This window comes from Pituophis catenifer, unplaced genomic scaffold (assembly GCF_029215685.1).
Source record: "Pituophis catenifer annectens isolate HBS135680 unplaced genomic scaffold, rPitCat1.0.hap2 SCAF_8, whole genome shotgun sequence".
NCBI classification, from domain to species: domain Eukaryota; kingdom Metazoa; phylum Chordata; class Lepidosauria; order Squamata; family Colubridae; genus Pituophis; species Pituophis catenifer.
The window spans coordinates 46,098,221-46,119,078 of NW_027256888.1; the positions used below are offsets into that span (position 1 = coordinate 46,098,221).

The following is a 20,858-nucleotide window of genomic DNA, read 5'->3' on the forward strand; positions in this document are numbered from 1 at the left end:
CAACTCAAGCTTCGGCCGGACGGAGAAAGAGAAAAGTAAGCTACGGAGCAGCAGCAGCAGCCCGTAAGTGAAGGAGGGACTGCTGGCACTTCTCTCCTTTGGAAAGCGGTTTCAGTTGCCCGCCAGCAAAGCCGGGAGACAGGAGGGAACTCGGCTCAAATAGTCTCCCACTCACCGGGCATTTTGTGGAAGGGGAACCGGCTACCCGTCCTTTTGCGCCGAGAGGGAGGGGGGGCTGCGGAGTGTTGTCGGGCATGCAAACGCTCCCCGCCCGCACAAGTAGCTTGAGGAGGGGACCCGGGATCAGCCTGCCTCTCCTTAGGAGGCAGCGGCGGCGACTCCTGGACCCTCCGCCGACTCTTCGCATTGTGCTGGCCTTCGTACGCAGCGGAGAGAGAGAGAGGGCGAGAGATGCCCGCGGTGGCTGAGGCGTTGACAGCCCTTCACTTCCACCTGAGCGCTCCTGGTAATGTGGATTGACGCTGCTGGCCCGACGCTCGCTGGACTTTCCGCCTTGCTGGGTTGGTTTGTCTTGGTTTGCGGGCCGACCTGGATTGTGGCTGTTAGACGGATTTGCTTCACTTTCCCACGTTGTCCCTCGTCTGCATCATGGGCTGCTGGGAGGTGGGCAGCGCCTCTTCTACTTTGCTTCCCTGCCTTGTGGTCTTCCTGATGCTGCCGCTTCGTGCCTCTACTGAGCCCAGGCAGCTTTTCAAGGTGTTGGAAGAGCAGCCGCCGGGCACCTGGATAGGTACCATTGCCACCCGTCCAGGCTTCACCTATCGCTTAAGTGAGCACCATGCTCTTTTCTCCATCAATGCTACATCCGGAGATCTGCACACACTTGCCACTATTGACCGGGAGAGCCTGACTAATGATGTGATGGATCTTGTGGTACTTTCCAGCCAGCCGACATATCCGAGTGAAGTGCGCATCATGGTGCTTGACCTCAACGACAATGCACCTGTCTTCCCAGATCCTTCTATTGTGGTGACTTTCAAGGAGGACACAGGTAGCGGCCGACAGCTTATCTTGGACACGGCTACTGATGCAGACAGTGGGACCAATGGGGTGGACCACAGCTCTTACCGCATTGTGGATGGCAATGAAGAGGGCCGATTCCGACTTAACATCACTCTTAATCCTAGTGGAGAAGGGGCCTTCCTGCACTTGGTCTCTCGTAGTGGGCTGGATAGGGAAGCTACTTCTGCCTATCAGCTGCTGGTGCAGGTAGATGACAAAGGGGAACCTCAGAGACATGGATTCCTACAAGTCAATGTCACTGTTCAGGATATCAATGACAACCCACCTGTTTTTAGCCAGACCCTCTACCAAGCTCGAGTGCCAGAGGATGCACCAGTTGGGGCCAGTGTTCTTCAGGTGACGGCAGCAGATGCTGATGAGGGCACCAATGCTGACATCCAGTATCGTCTGGAAAGGGCAGAGAGTAGTGGAGGAGATGGAAGTGGGATGCTTCCTTTTGAGGTGGACCCTGAAAGTGGGGTCATCCGTATCCGGGAGGTTCTGGACTATGAATCTCAACGGCAGTATTCATTAACAGTTCAGGCTATTGACCGTGGAGTACCAGCTTTGAATGGCCGTGCTGAAGCGTTAATCCATCTGCTTGATGTGAATGATAATGAGCCAAGGGTCAAATTTCGATACTTCCCAGCCACCTCCCGTTTTGCTTCTGTAGATGAGAATGCAGCACCTGGCACAGTTGTGGCTTTGCTGACTGTGAGTGATGCTGATTCACCAGCAGCCAATGGGAATATTTCTGTATCCATCTTGGGTGGGAATGAACAGCGCCATTTCGAGGTCCAGAGCAGCAAAGTACCCAATCTCAGTCTTATCAAAGTGGCAGCTGCTCTTGACCGAGAACGCATTCCTACCTATAATCTCACCGTGGCTGTGACTGACAACTTTGGGAGTTCTCCTCCATCACCTGATTCAATCCCTTCTTCTCTGAGTCCAGATGGGGCCTCTCCTGCCCCAGTGAGCCGCTCTTCTGTGGCCAGCCTTGTCATCTTTGTGAATGATATCAATGATCACCCACCTGTTTTTGGGCAGTCAGTATATCAAGTCAATATTAGTGAGGAAGTACCACCAGGCAGCTATGTACAGGGCTTAAGTGCTACAGATCATGATTCTGGTCTTAATGCCAACCTGAAGTACAGCATAGTTTCTGGAAATGAGTTGGGTTGGTTTTGTATTAGTGAACACAGTGGCCTAGTTACTACTAAGAGCGCTGATACTGTCATGGCTACATCTCTGCTGGGTATTGCTGGTCAAGGCATGGCAGCATCTGGTGGGCTAGACCGGGAAATAGCTTCACAAGTGGTGCTGAACATTAGTGCCCGTGATCAGGGTGTGCAACCTAAAATTTCCTTTGCAAAACTGGTAGTAAATATCCTGGATGTTAATGATGAAAAGCCCCAATTTAGTAAGCCAGATGGGTATCATGTTTCAATAGCAGAGAATACACCTCCAGGAACTGAGTTGCTAGTCCTCACTGCTGTGGATGGTGACGTGGGTGACAATGGGACTGTGAGATTCATCTTGCAAGAGAGTGAAATTGGGGGAAATTCAGGTGGTTTTCCAATAGTTAGTTGGGGAGCCTTTCGCTTGGATCCTGTTTCAGGTAGACTTAGCACAATCTCACAATTAGACAGGGAAGAACAAGAACACTACTCACTGCATGTCTTGGCCACTGATCTGGGCAATCCTGCTCTTTCTTCAGTGGCTCTGGTCAATGTGAGCTTGCTTGATGTAAATGATAATAGCCCCTTATTCTACCCTATCCAGTATTTTGCTCACATCCAAGAAAACGAACCTGCAGGCAGCTACATTGTCACTGTGTCTGCTAGTGATCCAGATCTTGGACTCAATGGCAGAGTTAGGTATAGTATCTCAGCAGGAGATACTTCCAGGTTTCAAATTCATAGTCAGACAGGGGTCATCACCACGAAAACCACCCTAGACAGAGAGGAAAAAACTGCTTACCAATTACAAGTAGTAGCCAGTGATGGTGGCAATTTGCAATCACAGAATCAGGCCATAGTAACAGTCACTGTTTTGGACACTCAGGATAATCCCCCAGTATTCACCCAGGAAATCTACAGCTTTGTGGTGTTTGAAAATGTTGCCCTAGGTTATCATGTTGGCAGTGTTTCTGCCCACACTATGGATCTCAACATCAATATCACATATCTGATCACTACAGGTGACCAAAAGGGTATGTTTGAAATTAACAAAATGACTGGCTTGATCACCACTGCTAGTATTATTGACAGGGAAGAGCAAACATTTTACCAGCTGAAAGTAGTAGCCAGTGGTGGAACAATAACTGGAGATGCTCTGGTCAATATAACTGTTAGAGATTTAAATGACAATTCACCCCACTTTCTTCATGCAGTGGAAAGTGTGAATGTGGTTGAAAATTGGAATACGGGGCATACCATTTTCCAAGCCAAAGCTGTTGACCCTGATGAAGGTGCAAATGGCATGGTTGCTTACAATCTAAAGCAAAATCCTAAAAATCTGTTTAGTATTGATGAACAAAGTGGTGCTATCAGTTTGACAGGGCTTCTTGATGTAAACGATGGGTCTTATCAAGTGGAGATAATGGCCTCTGACTTGGGAGTTCCAGAACGTTCCTCCAGTTTCATTTTAACTGTCTCTGTTCATGATGTAAATGATAACCCACCAGTATTTGACCAACTTTCTTATGAAGTCGTTATTTCGGAAACGGAGCCTGTGAATTCCAGATTTTTTAGCGTGCATGCTTCTGACAAGGATTCAGGTACAAATGGTGAAATAGCTTATAACATAATTGAAGGAAATACAGGAGATGCCTTTGGCGTATTTCCAGATGGCCAGCTGTACATAAAAAGTGAACTAGACCGTGAAGTTCAGGACAGATATACACTACTGGTTGAGGCTTCTGACAGAGCAGTAGAACCACTCAGTGCCACGGTAAATGTTACTGTTATTCTGCAAGATGTAAATGACAATAGACCACTGTTTAACAGCACCAATTATGTTTTTTATTATGAAGAGGAACAGAAAGGTGAATCCTTTGTAGGTAAAATAAGTGCTGTTGACAAAGATTGTGGATCTAATGGGGAAGTCAGATATTTGTTTGCACACATGCAGCCTGATTTTGAACTGAATGCTCTAAGTGGGGAAATAACAAGTACTCATCAGTTGGACAGAGAATCTCTGATGAGACAAAGGGGAGCTGCTGTATTTACACTTACAGTTATTGCAGTAGATCAAGGGTTGCCAAAGCCTTTAAGAGATCAGGCAATAGTGCAGGTGTACTTGAAGGATATAAATGATAATGCGCCAAAGTTTTTGAAAGAACTGTACCAAGCAACAATATCAGAATTAGCCCCAAACCTAACACAAGTTTTAAGAGTTTCTGCTTCAGATGTCGATGAAGGTAATAATGGGCTAATTCACTATTCTATAATTGAAGGAAATGAAGAAAACCAGTTTGCGATAGACACTGGCACTGGCCAGGTGACTTTAATTGGGAAATTGGACCACGAAGCTACTGCATTTTACTCACTTACTATCCAAGCAGTGGATTCTGGGACAGATCCCCTTAGCTCCCTTTCTATGCTGAACATCAATGTGTTGGATGAAAATGACAATAGTCCTTCATTCCCTAAAACTATTTTATTTGTTGATATCTTGGAAAACATGAGAATTGGTGAACTTGTAACTTCAGCCACTGCTACAGACTCAGATTCAGGTGACAATGCTGACCTTAATTATAGTATTACAGGAACAAATAATCATGGAACATTTAGCATCAGTCCTAATACTGCCAGTATTTTCCTTTCAAAAAAGTTGGATTTTGAAACACAGTCATTGTATAAACTAAACATAACAGCAAAAGACAAAGGGAGGCCTCCTCGGTCTTCTACCATGTCAGTTGTAATATATGTCAGGGATTATAATGACAACCCACCCGTGTTTCCAGCTGGAGACATATTTAAGTCTATTGTTGAAAACATTCCTGTTGGGACCTCGGTCATTTCTGTAGTGGCTCACGATCCGGATGCAGATATTAATGGGCAGTTGGCATATACAATCATTCAGCAGATGCCAAGGGGAAACCATTTCCATATAGATGAAGTCAAAGGAACAATATATACAAGTGCTGAAATAGACCGTGAATTTGCTAATCTCTTTGAATTAACAGTCAAAGCCATGGATCAGGCTGTGCCTATTGAATCTAGAAGGTTTGCTTTGAAGAATGTGACAGTTCTTATAACTGACCAAAATGACAATGTTCCAACTTTTGTATCCCCAAATGCTCTGGCTGTAGAACCTTCTGTTGTAATAGGTACAGTCCTAACTACAATTGTGGCTGCCGATCCTGACGAAGGAGCAAATGGAGAAGTTGAGTATGAAATAATTAATGGGGTCACAGACATATTTATTCTGGATCGCTACAGTGGAGAACTGAGAGTGTCATCAGCTTTAGTGCCATCCCAGCTTATGTACAGCTTTATCATTTCAGCCACAGACCTTGGCCCTGAGAGAAGAAAATCAACCACTGAGATGACTGTAATTCTACAAGGACTTGATGGCCCTATTTTCACTCAACCAAAATATATTACCATTTTAAAAGAAGGTGAACCTATTGGGACAAATGTGATATCCATTGAAGCAGCTAGTCCTGGAGGGCCAGAAACTCTAGTGGAATATTTCATTGTATCAGTACATTGTGAGGACAAAAAGTTTGGCCGCCTCTTTACTATTGGCCGCCACACTGGAGTGATTCAGACTGCTGCTGTTTTGGACAGGGAGCAAGGAGCACGCCTGTATCTGGTGGATGTTTATGCCATTGAAAAATCTGCAGCTTCGCCTCGGACCCAGAAAGCTGAGGTAAAGATTTTTTTGCTTATTTCATTATTTTTCTTTCCTGTCCTTGTCCTCTCTCTCTCTCCATATAGCTTTTAATCTATAAAATACAACACTGATGTTTGTTTTTTCTTATCAACTTAAACTGTCATTGCGTGCAGTATTTATTAGCACTAATTCTCTCTGAATTCATTGTGACTTCTGAATAAACACTTTCAATCTTGGAAGTGTTACTTTCTTTAGAATTAACAAGGTATTGTCACACTTTAGAAGTAATTTGTGTGATGGCATATGAACAAAGATTTTTCTGCATAATTAGTACTTGGCCTAAATATTTTGCTAGATTTGAATTGAAGAGTAGGGTTTGAATATTTTTGTATTTGACTGACTCATTAAAGTAATTTTTTTAATTCTCTCTCTATTGGCCTTTAATATGCATTATCTGTTTTATACCTGATATTTCTAAGTGTAGGCAGAGTGCAATTAGAGGAAAGAAATTTTGTTTTAGGGTTGATTTCAGCTTAAATTGTTATATTTTTCTTCCTGTACCACATTGTGACTTTTTCTTCTTAATCATTATACAATAATACAGTGTTGGATGAGACCCAGGGAAACTTAGCTGGTTCTTCCAAATGAGTTTCCCTTCACCATTCTTTCCAGTTTCTATTTCTCTAGCCTTGCCAATATTCAGCTTTATAAAAACATACGAAGAGGATGAGAGTTACAGAAGCCAAATGGCGAATATCAGAATGATTTTTTTATTACAGTGGTTGAGGCTACATGGATTCCAAAACATTACAAGGACATTATTATTATTGTTGTTGTTTCAAAATGTTGTATTAAGTTCCTAATGGGCAATTTGTATCATGGATATATTTGTTTACATAACTTTCCTAAGCTAGAGCCTGCTTTGTCTGTTGGGGACATAAAGAAAATACAATGCCAGCTAAGGTGGGGGCTTTCTTTTTCCGTTTGACATTGTTTGAGTCCTCATTCCTGCATAGTATTCTGACTTGTGTTTTTGCTCACAAAAACTTGGAACACTCAGTCAGCAGGGGATGCTGGAAGTGGAGAGTGACTCATTGGCTTATGTTATGGTGTAAGAACTTGAGTTCTGAACTCAAACAGAATCGGACAGTATAAAAATTGCATCCAAGGAATAATAGCTTAAGCATATAGTCTCACTTAATTAAGCGATCACGTGGAATTCACCTCCTCATAAACATAGTTTATTTTGGAATGTAAAAATGCTGTATTTTAAATTGAAGTAAGCATGGTATATACTTGTTATTATATGCAGTGATTTGATACCAGTTATAACATTATTCTTGATTAAGTATTTGAAGCTACAAAATTCTGAGATCTTAGTTGCTTGATGAACCCATGTAACAGAATTATTTACTCTTTGGTAGTCCCTGGACTTCATTTTTTCTTTGCCTAGTATGTGCTTGGTTTTTTTTTCTCCCGATGTGTCAATGAAGTCACTAGAAATCAAGTCTGATTCTATGGAGATTTTACATAGTTCATGCTGAATTAGAGCAACTTAATTTGTCCTTAAAGGTTTATTTATTTATTTATTTTATCAGGAGAAAAATTTTGCAAGTCTAACCATATACTTTGTGCTTCATTTTATAAGTTCATTAAAAATCAATGCATTTTTAACTGAATAGTAATTTAACTATTGTTATTGGAAGGAATCTTATCATGTTTTATATATTCAAGGAATACTACTGTATAATATTATGAAAAAGGATGACACCAACTGGTTTCTTTATCCTCAAGTTCAATACAAGGCAGCTAAAGCAAAATAAACTTTAAATTTCAGTATGGATTGTGATTGTATATCCATTCATATTATCTTGGTCCTACTGAACTTAATGGGATTTAACATTTCATAAAACTATATGGAATTATTCATTTGTTTTGCTATTTGAATCCTAATGAAATTATATATGATTGTATAGCAAATAGTTCATTAAGTGAGGCATCAGAATTATTTGAGTAATGAAATTCCTATGAAAACAGCACATTTTATATTATAACAGTAAAAACACAGTTTTATATGAAAAATGAATTTATTGTATATGCCCAAATCTAGTATTTGTTGTTAGTGCTAGACTATGCTTACGTTATATTGGCAGTGATGCTTTTTTAGAACAAAGTCCTATTGACTTGCATACTTGCATAAGCTTGCATAGCATAGAATTCCAAACCCTAATAATATATTAAATGGATCAAGGTGCAACTTTAGAACTGACATATAACAAGAGGAAGCTCATGTAAGTTTTTATTTCATTCTTTATTTTCTGACTGTTTCTAATATAGCAATAGCAATTGCACTTAGACTTATATATCCCTTCACAGCCCTCTCTAAGTGGTTTTATAGAGTCAGCATATTGTCTCCAACAATCTGGGACCTCATTTTACCTATTTTGGGAAGATGGAAAGCTTAGCCAGAATCAAACTCCTGGAATGAGCAGTGACTTAGCCTGTGATCCTGCATTCTAACTACTGTACCACCATGGCTCTTATATTCCTAAATGTGCTGATACTATAAAATTTGGACAAAATATTACAAAGGAATGCCATTTTCCCAATGCCATGTCTAAAGACTTGTCATCTCCCCTATTTCCTGTCTCCATTTGCAGGACTTATATACTTAATAATTGTTTCATTATCATTGATTTCAATTGATACTCTTTTAAGCAACAGAAGATCTTTATGGCGCTTAATCTTCTGTCAGTAATAAAACTTGCAGTTCTGAACTCCAAAAGGTAACAGCCTGATCTTTGTTTGATTTTTCATGTTTTGAAATTAGGGTACAATTTAGAAAGATATTTAACTTTCAAAAAACTGGTCCCAGTATTATGATAAAAGAGAAACTGCATGATACCAATTTTAGGTAAATGGCAGTATCAGCAACTTTATTGAACATCTTTACAGTAAGGTGGTAAAGTATGAAAAAAGAAAAGAAAAGAAAAGACCCACTCATTGTTGCTGCTGGAGCCACTGGTTCCTGGATTACATAAGGAACACTGCTGATGCACCTATACTTAATGAGAAAAGAATGTTTCACAACAGAATATAAACTAGGAAAGAGATATAAAGACCCATATCGGTCTTTGATTGGGAAATATTTGATCCAGAATTTTTTAAGATCTCCCATGGCAATTTTAGAACCTCTGTTAGGATTAGAGTTTCATGCATGGTTTGGTTCCCAAGAACTGTGTGCTTTAGGGTAAAGGGTCAAATAATAATTATTTTAAAAAGATTATTTTAAGGATTTAGGATTATTTCCTTAAAATTCACTTTTTAAAAGTAGGGCAACCATATGGTAACAGGATTGGCTTGAAAGATTCTGCAACAGAAAAGTTTATGTTTTCTGATCAAACATGTATGCAAGATTTTTTCTTGTGCATTTTCCATCCCAAATCCATTTAGAATAATTCTTCTGCAATTTTATCTAGGCAGGCATTTATTAACTGGAATTGATTGCTGTACTTTCTTTATTTTAACAAGATACATTTTTGATGATGTTTTAAACAAACACTTGGCCATAATGTTAAATTGTAGAAACATTTTGGTTAAACTCATCTGAAGAAAACTAATCTCATTTAGGAATTTCAAATGTTATCTTTAGCTGCTTACACAATAGAAGTGTTAGGTTTGTTTAGCAGGGTGTATTGGAGCATCCTTTTTTTTCACACAATTGAATGTTTTGTTAACTCCTCGCGTATTTTTATTGTAATTATTAGACAAAGATAAATATAGAGCAATTACTTAAGTGATATGTGCTTTCATTGATTTTGAAATATAAGTATCAGCATACATCTGCAACTCTATGCACTAATTGAAAGAAGATGATTCCAAAGAAGACTCCACCCCCTCCCTCCCTCCCTCCCTCCCTCTCTCTCTTTCCCTCTCTCCCCCTTCTCCATCTCTCTCCCTCCCTCCCTCTCTCCCCCTCTGCCCAGATCTTTTCTATTTGGAATAGAAAATGAATACTGCATTTAAAGAGGTCATGGAATCTATTCACGAGCAACTGAATAAAATGTAATTGTGTAAAACTGAATATACTATGTAGAGTTACCATATCTGGGCTGCAAAAATCTGGATGATCATCATACTTATTGTGGTAATTTTTGCACCCCGTCTTTGTGGTAACTTTAGTCTTGAGTTATGCCCCTGTAAAGGCATGTGTAACTTAGTTGTATACAACTTATTGGTCTAACTTTACAGTGGGTAAGATTAAAAATTTATTATGATGTTCTAGGAGGTTCATTAAAATGATTGAATTTTCAAAAGTACTCTGCAATGATTAAGATAGATGTTTTTCTTGGAGTTTTCATATAACAATTTAGATACCCCGTTGATTTGTCTGTTTCTCCATTTTATTTCCTTCACTGGTGTTTCTGTAATCCATCATGAAGCCTCATGCTGTGTGAATGAGAAAAGAAATATTTCCACCACAGGTGGACCAGATTGCCTTCACTTCTCAATTGTTTATTGGCTTCCTCCTTTTGGCTTATATCTGGATTGGTTTCTACTGGGTCCTAGACATAAGTCTTTCCTTGCAAGGTCAACAAAAAGCATTTGATTGTTAGTAGCATTAATTAGTACCGATACTTTAGAACTTCTTAAAATTAACTTCAAGAAGGGGAAAGAAAGTAATATACCAAAGACTGGCATATTTGAGGAATTTTATTAGCAGTGCAATAAGATACAAGCATGATTCAATGGGATTTAATCCTACATAATATAGGCTCTGTTCACCTGTAAATTGAAACGTGTTCATTTTTTCATGAAATTGTCAGATTCTCCTTAACTGAATTACAGTTTGAATGTAGCAGGATAAGACTTTTTTCTCAGATTATGAAGCCTTGGGTCTAGGTATCTTCGTCAATCCATAGTTCAAAGTGAAAACTTCATATTTCTGATTAGTGAGAAGCAACAAATTAACTCATTTGCATACTTTCTGGGTGACTTAGTTTCCCTCTCAGTTTTTCTTTTTATACCGCTGAGATGCCTGGAATCCAAAAATAGCAATATGCTAGTCATAGGGAAGATATTATTAGACATCGTTATTCTGGACTATCATATTTAGAAACTGGTTTACCTTCTCCAATTATATGATAAAAGCTATGATTAATCCATACAATAAGTTAGAGGTCAGGTGAAAGTATTTTTTTTTAAACTGGAGAGTTTTGATTGAAATTTTTAATAGTTTTATATGGTTCTTAAAGATATTTTGTCAAACATGAGAAGGTTTGGTATGTTACTGAGATTTTCAAAACTTCCTTTGTTTGACGTTTCCATTATCTTAGTTCAGGGGTGGGCAAATGTGGCCCTTTTACAACCTGTGGACTTCAACTCCCAGAATTCCTGAGACATGGTTGTCTCAGGAATTCTGGGAGTTGAAGTCCACATGTTGTAAAAAGGGCCACATTTGCCCACCCCTGTCTTAGTTGGAAGCCAGGTACCTAAGGTTTTCTGATCTGGGCTGCAAAATCGAATATTCCACTAGATGGCAGCAAAGTGGTACAGAACCTCCAAAGTCTGCCCCCATCTAGTTTTGTTTTGTATTTTTAAAAGCATAGATATGTTAGTTCTAGTCCATCTTTCATCTCTAGATGGCAAAAAAAAAAAAAAAGAGGCTAAGGATGTTAACATTAATAAAATAGGATCATTTTAAATTAGATTGGAAATCTATATATACTTTCTTTTTCTTTCACCCCAGTCCCGTGTGTGTGTGTGTGTGTGTTTGTATGTGTAATGTGATTGAAGTCTGCACAAATATGTTAGTGTGTTTAAATAAATTTCTAAGCAGATGAATGGCAGTTTATAGGAGTGAAGAGGCAAGATAATTAAAGGTTGTTATTTATAGCAGGAAAATAGGTTATATCAACTAAAGTTCAACAGAAAAATAATGTAAATTTTCAATAACATGTTTTATGGGGGGAAAAAGAGCATTTTGAAATGTCAGACGTCTTTTTTCAATTACAGACTGTCTTCATTTTTGTGAAAAGGTTGGGAAAAATAACTATACAATTGTGTGTGAAATGTAGTTTGGCACAAGTTCCTTTATCTGTCAAAGAAATAAAAGTTTCAGTTACCAACTCATAATGCATAATTAAATATAATTAAACAAGAGTAAATAATACTAAGCTATTTTAATCATATCCTTGACTGGGATAATTATAGTAATAAATTGTCTAATGAATTTATTGTAAAAAATAATGCAAAATGTACAGTTTGTGGAGAAAAGAGAGTGAAAGAAATATATGTGCTTGCCAAAATACTTGGCCTCAAAAAAAAAAAAAACATGAACGAGGAATAGTAACTGATAAATATGGATTACTATTATTGTTACTGTTACTATTAACAGTATTAATGCTGATGATACCCAGCTGTACATCTCCACCCCGGACCACCCCAACGATGCCCTTGATGTGATGTCTCGCTGCCTGGAGGCCGTGCGGGTCTGGATGGGGAGGAACAGGCTCAGACTCAACCCCTCCAAGACCGAGTGGCTGTGGCTTCCGGCGCCCTGATATAGTAAACAGGTGCCATCGTTGACTATTGGGAGTGAATCTTTGCCCCCCACGGAGAGGGCTCGCAATCTGGGTGTCCTCCTGGATGCACGGCTGTCTTTAGAAGAGCATATAACGGCCGTGGCCAGGGGGGCATTTTATCAGGTTCGCCTGATCCACCAGTTGCAGCCCTTTCTGGACCAGGACGCCCTGCGCACGGTCACTCACGCCCTTGTTACCTCCCGGTTGGACTATTGTAATGCTCTCTACATGGGACTCCCCTTGAAGAGCACTCGGAGGCTCCAGCTGGTCCAGAATGCGGCCGCGCAGGTGGTTATGGGCGCAACTCGTTGTGCCCATGTGACACCCCTCCTGCGCGAGCTGCACTGGCTCCCGGTGGTCTTCCGGGTGCGATTCAAGGTGTTGGTTACTACCTTTAAAGCGCTCCATGGCATAGGACCCGGGTACCTTCGAGACCGTCTTCTGCCACCAATAGCCTCCCACCGACCAGTCCGCTCCCACAGAGAGGGTCTCCTCAGGGTGCCATCGGCCAAGTTATGTCGGCTGGCGACACCCAGGGGGAGGGCCTTCTCTATGGGAGCCCCAGCCCTGTGGAATGAACTGCCCCCGGAAATACGTCAGATCTCTGACCTCCGCGTGTTTCGCTGCGCACTGAAGACCCTGTTGTTCCGCCAGGCCGGGCTATCAACATAATAGTTTTAAATTGGGGTATTTTAAATTTCTGGGGTTTTAATTGAGCCAAATTATTTAATCATTTTAAATTTTAATTGCTGTTTTGTCTTGTGTTTTTAAATAGGCTGTACACCGCCCTGAGTCCTTCGGGAGAAGGGCGGTATAGAAATAAAATTATTATTATTATTATTATTATTATTATTATTATTATTATTATTATTAGTAGTAGTAGTAGTAGTAGTAGTAGTAGTAGTAGTATTTTTCTCTGATCAGTTCTTTGCATATGTCTACATAATATGTATGCAGTAGAAAAACTATAAAATAATAAAAAAGCAATTACAAAATAAATAACGATAAACACATTCCAGAAACCATTGTTCTGCTGTGACTTTAACAAGGGGTACAACAATCCTGCTTTAACAAACAAGCAGGAGTTTGTTTAAAAGTTTGTTTACTTGAAATTAAGACTCCATGAAAAATATATATAATTAAGGTTGAATTTGTAACAAAGTAATATTAATGTCTCTTGCATTATAATTAAATAAGAGACCATATGATAGAAAACAGATCACCACCTCCAATGCTAAGTCTCGGGAGCTTTTTATGGAAATAAAAATAGTGAATTGCTGCAACCTAACACTTTGCTTGGAAATAAGCTCAACTCTTTAAAATGAAACAAAATGTAATTTGAATTTGGAACCATATAGGAGGACTAGAGAGAACATCTCATCCATTTGTTTACAATTAAATGGATGCATAATTATGGTCTTTTACATTAATATTCTTAAGACATTTTCAAATTGACTTATTTGTTTGGAAAGATAGTTATCCATTTAGCTTTTCTCCCTTATGTTTATATTTTGTAAAGAGTTCATATAGTGGTGCTACAAATAAAGAGCAACTCGTGAAAACTAAATTCTTTGTTTTCAAACATCTGAGCTAATATGAGCCCATTAGATACTATGGTATATTTCTCATAATAGGAATTTCCTCATCAGAAACAGCTATCACCATCATAAATCCACGTTCAACTTTGGTTTGTATAAGAAATAACTCATAAAGTTTTTTTATATTAATTTTATTTAATAACTAAATGCCATTATTGTACAAACAGCGAACATGTATTGTCTCTACCTTTTAAAGTTTAAGTTTTAAAATTAAATCTTAACCTTGCAATATCTTCATACTAATCTTGAAACTAATCATGAAAATATAAATAAAATGACACTTCAAGTGTCTTATTAAAATCCAATGAAAATAAATACTTTGTCTTGATTACTTATGAACACCCATACTTCAAATCTCATGTACCACATTTCTACAAATTATTTGACTTTTAAAATTTTATTTTCTTTTACTGAAATCTGATATACACAAGAGCATTTTTCTAAAGCATTTCATGGAGATTCCAATATTTGGATAAGAAAAAAATTGAACTGTTAATTCCTGAGCATGACAAATGTTGTTGACTACAATTCAATTTATCCATGTTTCTTTGAAAATAAAACCCTGTTTTATATTTTTTTGAACACCAAAATAAGCGCTTGGCCTTATTTTCGGGGAGGTCTTATTATTTTGGGGCGCATGGAGGAAACCAGAAGAAATTGTGTAAACTGGCTGTGCATGTGTTTAAATATTGTTGGGGAGGGCTTATTTTCAGGGGGGGCTTATTTTAATGCATGCACTCAAAAGCCCGATTGGGCTTATTATCAGGGGATGTCTTATTTTAGGGGAAACAGGGTATATATATTTGTAAAGCTGTTAGAAAATGCATATTACCTATTTTTGTCTTGAAATTGTATATTGCTGATATTACTTCTAGCTTTTATAAAAATATAAGGAATCAGAAAATTGAACTATTTGGGGGGATAGTGAATGCATTCATACTATTGTAATACATAAGAAAAAGTTAATTGGAGAAGAGTGTATTTGACAGATTGTATTAATTGGAACCCTTCATGTTGATTTTTGTAGATTTGGTTTATGTATGAAATATATCAAAAAGCAAATATTTTTCCTTTCTAATTTTTAACATTTTCTTAATTTTTTTTAGTAATCATAGAGCCTTGGGTAAAAATCCTTCATTAAAATATGAGCAAAAGCATGTTGCAATGTGCAATCAATTTGGAAAGAAGGATTTTCCATTGTGGAAACACCGCCTTCTGTCATCCAAAATTAATTTGTCTTCCTGAAAATACTTGGAAGCTTGTTTTGCCGGTTGAACCACTGGATTTTTCTTACTTCAGTTTAGGATTACATACCTTTTATCAAAATCAGCAGATAAATTTATGAGAAAACCTTTATCTATCTATAGCATTTGGATTTATCATACCTTCATATATATGTACAGGGCTCACAGATTTCTTATATTAAAAATAATCATGTTTTTGGAAATCTAAAACATAATATATAAAGACACACACACACACACACACACACACACACACAGACAGTATATATACTATATACCCAGAATATAGTATATATACTATATCTGGATATATATACTATACCCAGATATAGTATATATACTATATCTGGTTATATATACTATATACCCAGAACAATCCTTACTGTGTATATGAACAACACTTGAGAACCTGATCACTCTTAATAGATCTATCATGTAATAATTTCATTTTTATGATCTTTGGCTTAAAATATTCATTATTGAGTCCACCGATTGTTCAGCCAAGTATTAAAAAACTTTGGCTGTTCAGTTCTTTCTTTCCGCTTAAAGAAAGAACTTGGAGAAGATTGACTGATGTTCTGTTTGGTTTGAATGTTGCCACATAGCTTGGGGAATAGTGATGGTTTTAATTTACATTTTTTAGTTGGATCATGAGTGGTTTTACATACTTCAGAGTCATTGTGGGATGCCTTGTATATTACCTATCATGGTTTCCAGTTGAAGGATCTGATGCTTTATTGAAAAATTAATAACTTTTTTTAAAAAAATAGCATCTAGTAATAGCAAGAACAATAACATAAAACCTTACATTTTCTGTATTCACTGGAGATAAGAAGTGGAGAGAATATGCAAACTTGTGGCATGCTACAGATGTTTTAAAACAACATTAACAAATTCCATAATAATAGTTCTGCTCCAGTCTCTACTAATGGCATGGACAGTCTTTTGGTGGATGACCAAGAGTGATAGGGATGAGAAACATGCAGCAGATAAATGAATAATACCATTTTGGTGGGGTGATGGGGAAAGGAAGATAAAAGGAAAAAAACACATTTGTTTTGAAAAACTAAGCTAAATCTACTTTTAGAGCTTATAAAGCTTGGGATTGGTATTACCCACTTTACATTGACAAAGATCATAAGTAGCTCATGGATGTTTTAATAAATAATGTAATTGTACTTGTAAGACTGTACAGTACAATATGCAGTAAATATAAATGAAATGGAACTGGCATTGAATGTTAGCATAAATATATTTTGTTCAGAACCATATGCAATGGGAACTCCGCAGAGGACCAAAATCTCTTGGACATTGCTACAGCTTCTAAGTTGTGCAATCTATTCATCTGCTGTTTCCAAGTCTAAGAGCATCACAGACTGAAAGAGATTCACATGTGTTGCCTGCAATGTAATGCTTTCTATTGGCTGCTTTGAGTGACCTCAAATCATATTGTCTAGGATTTTGATGCAGATTTACAAGGTTAACGTAAAATAAGTTTCTACAGAAGACTGTAATCAGTACTAGATCAGTGGTTCTTAACCTTTTTTAAAATCTGTGGCACAGAACTGAATATACTGTAGTACTGGTTCAGTGACTCACCAGAAAATTATTAACCATATGTGCATATTTTAAATGTGTAAGACATAGTTCAAGGGGAAGCTACATAGTTTTAAGTTATACATTTCAGCCATAGAAAAGAAGATAAAAATCTTGTGGCACATTAGAAACAAGTCCCTGGCACAACTGTATGCTGCAACATGCCTGTTGAGAAGCACTGGATGGATAAGATTCTGACAGTGGAGGTACCTTAAAAGGGCACATCCTGATGATCCAAGGAAATCAAGGATGTTTATAGCAGGAGAAAACATCCCTCAGATAATCAAACCCAAATTGGAGATGGTCCATTTAGTTAAGAAATATGCATTCATTTACAGTTGAAGCTCAATTTTTTTTTTAGTTTCTAACATTAACAAATTTTATTATGTCTAATTTAAAGGGAAAACTAAGCAGCTTAGCTTTCCCCTATTAAAATTAGTGGAGCCAAAGAGCACTTCACTTTCATTGTTCTTCTATTGTGTTTTATAGCACTGGAGATCATGAAATGGGTAATTTAGTTAATAGATTGGGTTGTTAAATCTTCATTCCCTCCACCCCTCTTTCATTATCTCCTCCTTCCCCATCGCAGACTATAGAATATTACGAACAAAAAATGATTATAGTTTATTTACATGCATATGGTCTAATAGTTGTTAATATCTATAAACAGATGATGTGATGTTGTAACAATATTTAACCTTCTACAAAATGTATGTAAAGAAATGTTCTTAAAAGGTCATTAGACTTTGGAGTACTATTCTCTTATTTGGCATTAACACTCAAACTCAAGATGCTGATTAGTAATGGTTTAAAATAAAATCGTTTGAAGTTCTGTGGACCGCTTCTTCCATCATTTATAATGTTTCTCTGGTCACAAAGAAGAAACCCTTATTCAAACCTCTTTACAAACTTTTTTAGGGAAACTTTTGGAAAGTTAAAAGGCTGTTGGGTATAGATGGGTTTCAATTGTCTGAATTTTCAAACTACTAGAAGTTGATTTCTCTTTCTTTTTAATTGTTTTCTTTTTATCTTTTTTATTTTAAATCAGAAAGCACTTGACTAACATTGCTCTTTTTGGGTAACAAAAGTGTTGGAAAATCTTTAGACATTTTATTGCTGCACTTTTTCACAATAGAAAATAGCAAATAAAGGCCCTTTCCACTTGATTAGATAGTAAGGCGAACATCGTCTGAGTGAAGAAATACCTTAACATTCCCTGATTTTCCTCTCTTTTATATTATTGTCTCTCTCTATTTAATTTGACAAAATAAGAAAACTGTGCCTAATCAGCCACAATGCAGTCATTCAGAAAGAACTTAACTTTGCAGGAATTGATGCATTTTTATATTGCCTAATGACTTGAGGGAATGATTGCAACATGTGAAAAGTAAGGTTGGGGGAGAGAAAAAGAAAAATTATAGCCATCTTTTGGTTCACAGGATCAAGAGATGCAGGCCATTGACTTGATTTTCATGGGAAGACTGACTCTGGCTTGCTCGCAGACTTGGTGACTAAACAACCTGATATTGACAGTCAGGGTTTGGGTGGGTGATGTGCAGCATTATGCAGTGGTTCGTTGAAGCAAAGTAAAGCAAGATTTAAAAGAAAGATTTGAATGGAGAACAATAGTTCTAGTGTCCAAAATTGGACTTCTGTTTTCTTAGTGAAAATGTTATTTAGCATACTGACAAAAGAAATATTAATCATTAAAATGAGATATCCCAGTTAATTAACTGAATTGAAAAAGAGAAATGATGAATAAGTTGAAATCTATCCAATTTTTTTAAAAAGTTTTTTAAAAAAGACATGGAACAACAAATATATATATATGGGTGTGTATGCTTATGCTTATGCATGTGCATATGTATATGTTATTTTATAAAGCAGTTTTTATAAAATATTTCTTGCAGTATTTGGTTACCCAATTTTTTAGTCCAAGATAGTCACATTAATTCATTCATGAACAAATCTGATTTCCTTCACGTACATTCCTCACTTTAATGTTTCTAAATATAATTAATTTTCACACTCACAAATATAAACTTTATGAATTAACCTTTATTCTTATTTATAGTTATGAATTCTTATCCATCAGCATTTGGTGTCAGTTTGGACATTCCTTATTTTTGATCAAATAAATCAATCTGCCTACTATATATGAAAAATGACTGTGTCAAAAACACCTCAGTATTTCACTTTTCATACTTCATAACTCAGTATAAAGAACTAAGCCAGTATTTGTATTTCTGTCTATTGTGTTCAAATAGTTATGGAACTTCCCAGGATAAAAGAGACTACTAAATCATTTTCTATCAACAAAAACCAAATCTTATTTTTCTTGCATTTGCTGCCAGAATTAATGTCCTATTCATATATCATTGATGATACCAGACATGCAAATAGTTCTAAGTATATGTTATTTGACTACAGTAGTGTACAGAAGCCAGACATTGTTCTTCTATTCTAAAATACCTGTTGCAAGAAAATATTGAAAAATTAGAATTGGTTTGACAAGTTGTCTGTTTATTTGATATACACAATAGCATATTACAAAACACGAGTTAAGTAATTCTGATCTTTTTTACTTAATGAATATCTTTTTTTCCCCAGCAGTCAGTTATAACTCAGTGTTCTACAATCTATATATATACCTATGACAAATGTAAAAGATAAGACCTGGAGATTTTGGTAATTTCTGAAAGGAATCAGTGAACCTTCAAGTGATCTTGCTAATTAAAAAATAATATTGAGAAAATGTAAACAATGCTGTAACCTATAGAGTAAGAGATTAACATATTTATACTTACAATTGCTATAAAAATTGGAAATCACCTCTTTAAAAACCTTTTTCTTTTTCTTTTTTGATTTCAGCACTGGTATTTGGTATTCTCTTCCTTTTCATTCTAAATATTATTTCTTGTTAATTTTTGTTCAAAACTCTTATTAAAAATTATTTATAAAGTGATCCTGATAATCAAACACAGTGATAATGAAGGTTAAGTTACTCTATGTAAAAATTCCTAGATCAAACATATCAGAGGAAACATTTATGTAACAGTAGAATGAAACAAAAATGCAGAGCTATTCATTATTTTTGGTACATTCAAAGATATCTGTATTATTACAGTTCTTCATTTGGAGAAACAGAGGTTTGTCTTTACAGAGAAAATACTTCCTGAAAACCTGTTATTATTATTTTTCAAATACTTCTACCAGAGCATACTTTAGCTAAAGGTAAATCTAGCATGGCCTGACATTCTTAAGTAGTTATATGTGTACAGCTGTGTATCCTGATTGACACAGTAATTCCATAAAATGAGTGTTCCTGCTGATTTAACTGTGTGTATGTGGGTGTCGGCAGTATATCTACAGCACTTTCTTCCAGGGGGCACAAAAATGTTGCTGATAAAAGCTGCTTTGTCACTGTAACTCTCTTTGAATTTTTCAAAGGCCAAGGTGACAGCTGCATTATTGCTTACAGGGACATCAAGGGTGGTCTTATTTTTGCACAAGCTAATAATTTGTCTTAAGAAAAATTTGTCTTAAGCAAAGTGGTGTCTGACATTATTTACTTCAACCACATTCTCCTTTTATGTGGTAATAGTTGCAGATAAAGAATTATTGAATGTGTTAACAATTCCTTATAAACTTTTTAATGATAAATTATTTATATGGGTAAAGGTGACAAATTATTTATATTGTATACCTCTCAGAAACTCTTTCTGAGGGAGACAACTGTTAAGAAATAGGAAATATAAATGAATGTATGAAAAATGAATGAATGAATGAATGAATGAATGAATGAATGAATAAAATTTATTTGGACTTCATGAGTTGAATTATATTTAAATGTCTTAATTGTACTGTCAGATATAATCCTTAATTCACATGAAATTTAGTTACATTGAAATAATAAATTTTAATACATTTTTACAATTGGAATGACTGTTTTGGTATAATACAATATCAGT

At 36.7% G+C, this 20,858-nt stretch overlaps 1 protein-coding gene across 1 annotated transcript in view; it reads left to right on the forward strand.

Annotated features, from left to right (window-relative positions):
• The first annotated feature begins 609 nt into the window (after positions 1-609).
• The window catches only part of FAT4 (FAT atypical cadherin 4), a 111,255-nt gene continuing 91,006 nt past the window's right edge, over positions 610-20,858 (forward strand). The window contains exons 1-2 of the mRNA XM_070949150.1: positions 610-2,245; positions 2,303-5,901. Coding sequence (XP_070805251.1) covers positions 610-2,245; positions 2,303-5,901 — 5,235 coding nt within the window. The remainder of the gene's footprint in view (positions 2,246-2,302; positions 5,902-20,858) is intronic.